General features: G+C 53.2%; 1 protein-coding gene across 1 annotated transcript; it reads left to right on the forward strand.

Moving 5' to 3' along the window:
* Positions 1 to 1,906: 1,906 nt before the first annotated feature.
* CPAR01_09221 (ubiquitin-conjugating enzyme) lies at positions 1,907 to 2,487 on the forward strand (the record flags this gene model as incomplete). The annotated part of the gene is made up of 2 exons (XM_060493486.1): positions 1,907 to 1,930; positions 2,017 to 2,487. The coding sequence occupies 2 exons, from the start codon at positions 1,907 to 1,909 to the stop codon at positions 2,485 to 2,487; spliced, it is 495 nt and encodes a 164-aa protein (XP_060347616.1).
* Positions 2,488 to 2,705: the final 218 nt, after the last annotated feature.

Genomic DNA, 2,705 nt, shown 5'->3' on the forward strand with positions numbered 1-2,705 from the left:
CTCAACTCGAATCAACGCCGGGAGACGCCATTGCTAAGCAGCCTAGGGCCTGGGCATCGCCCAAGGTGCGGACCCAAGGTACCCTAGCCAAGAGATCATCCGCTACTGCATCTTGCATTGCAGGCAGAAGCTGGCGGCGTTTTCCTTGGTCCTTCTCCGACCGTCTGGTCAGCATGCACAGCATGGCTGGTTAACTAGAATAGGGGAAACATGTCAGAACGTCACATGTCCAAGGTTTGCCATGTCCTTTACTTGTACAGATGGAATGGCAATGGTGTTCTCAACCGGATGACCCAGTTGAGAGAACGGTGAATAGAAAACGTCCGTGACACTTGTAAGATAGTAAAGTTCTATCTACGGCATCATTGAGCGTCGACTGACGGAAGTTTCCTTCATCTCAACTCCCCATACATCCGTCCCGATGAAAAGATCTGAGATGGTAAGCAATTTCCCCCTTCAGGATATGCATAACGTGCCCGGCTCGTTTTGTCCCTTGGTCCTCGGCCGCGTCGGTGCCTCGCAAGCAAGCCGCGCAACCCACACAGTAGTGGGCTCGCGTGCTCAGTCCCCTCAATATGGATGAGGAACACAGGCAGCCGCTGCCAAGAGGTAACGTGGGAGGAAAAGGTGATAGCCATAAGTAGAGGTATAGGCATCCTCCGTAGAGTGAGAAGGCGAACGATCTTTAGAAAGTCGACAGGCCTTCTACATTAACTCTTGGTAACACCAACATCTCGCTTCGTCTTTGTTTACCATCTGAGTGGGATTTGCTGACCAGTGTTAGAGGAAAGGCCCAAGCTCCGACTCAGGCTCAGCGTCTGCTTCTGGTATTGCTGCAGTGACAACCTTCGCTGGTCCTCAGAGTTTGAAAAGCCATTGCATTAGAGGCTGGAAAAGACCTGTTGCGTGTACAATAAAGCGTGGTATAAAAGGGTCACCAGTCCAGAGAGTATCATTGTCGCTACGATGTTCCATCTTAATGCAAGTAGTCCATGTGTGCAACTCCGAATCTAGACGTTCAAAAAACTGTAAATCACTTGAAGCGAGATCTTGACGCCCCAATGAGATGAAAGATGAACTAGATAATCGATTTCAGTAATGGAATGAACACAAAAAGGGTTGAGCTCGAGGCATCTCATTGCTGAGAGTGCTGTCTGCTCGCACAAGTCAATTGCTTGTCAAAATATTGGTAGTAAGTATTTTGTCTTTATATCACTGAGATTGGCCCATTAGACAACCACTTGGATAGTAAGCCCATAAAGCAGGCTGAAGAACAGGAGTATGAAGGATCGTTGGCATTGATGGATAGGCTCTGCTTTTCTCAAGTCTCCGGCACCTGAATGAATCCTGATTCCCTGATGCCTCAGTTGAATAGTGGCGCCGTGTGAGTCTTTACCCCGCTGCGTCACTACCTTACCTTGGGCTGGGCTCATAATGAGTGTAAGGTAAGGAAGGCAAGAAGAACCGCCCTTAGCACTGCAACGCTCCGGCCTGGCTGCCTCTGACCTCACCCCACCACGCCTCTGAGGCAGCTACCCCGCCATCGGCCGAGACACCAAGCTGACTAGGTACGTACTTTTCCACCCTGAAGCAGAACACCACTGCCAATCTGGAAACTACATCGTCGCCAACATCATCACCAACCTCGACACTCTGTCTGCCATTTCTGCTACCAGTATCCGGCGTGCGGAACTGCCTGAAAATCTAACAGGATAGTTCTCCTCCCAAACGTTATCAGTCGACAGCTCTTCCACCCTCCAAAGCCCCACCATCCAGCTATTTTTCGAGAGCTTACAACCTTGAGGGTTCCCGGTTCCCACTCGGCAAAGCTCACCGATCACCTACCCAAACTCAGTCCCAGCATCAACACTCCAGAATACACAACCAACACGCAACATCGCCCATCATGTCGAGCAAGCGCATCGCCAAGGTATGCCAAACTCCCTCCCGCAACCCCCAAATCCTCCCCTACAAACCACCACCATCCTTGACTAACCCCCGAAACCACACGCGCAGGAACTAACCGAAGTCACCACGACCCCTCCCACGGGCATGACAATCACCCTCGCCCGCGACTCCGACCTCCACGCCTGGCACGTCTCCCTCACCGGCCCCGAAAACACCCCCTACGCAGGCGGCACCTTTGCCGTCCTCGTCGACCTCCCTAAGGACTACCCCTTCAAGGCCCCCGTCGTCAAGTTCGCCACCCGCATCTACCACCCCAACATCACAAACGACGCCAACGGCAACATCTGCCTCGGCATGCTCAAATCCGAAAACTGGAAGCCCGCCACCAAGCTCGCCGCCGTCCTCGAGGCCGTCCGCTCCCTCCTCGTTGAACCCCTGCCCGACGACCCCCTCGAGGCCCGCATCGCCGACGAGTTCAAGAATAACCGCCCCGAGTTTGAGAAGAATGCAAAGCAGTACGTCACGCGCTACGCAAAGGGCCCGGCTAGCTTTGCCGCCTCTGAAGCGCCTGCCAAATGAAGCGAGCATCATGGCCAGGTATGGCACGATGTGCGTAGTGTCTTCTCAGCCACGGCGGGGCAGAAGAGGACGTAAGCACGACCAGAACACTACAAGAGCTCTACAGAGAATATCGAAGTTCCTGGGGATCCCAATCATTTTGTTCGAGTGACTCAGGCAAAGAATATGAAAAACGGCGGCGTTGGTCGGTCCAGACAGGGAGCATTACCGGCGTTGGG

The sequence above is a fragment of the Colletotrichum paranaense genome, assembly GCF_030867605.1.
Source record: "Colletotrichum paranaense strain IMI 384185 chromosome Unknown Scaffold_7.1, whole genome shotgun sequence".
Lineage (NCBI taxonomy): Eukaryota > Fungi > Ascomycota > Sordariomycetes > Glomerellales > Glomerellaceae > Colletotrichum > Colletotrichum paranaense.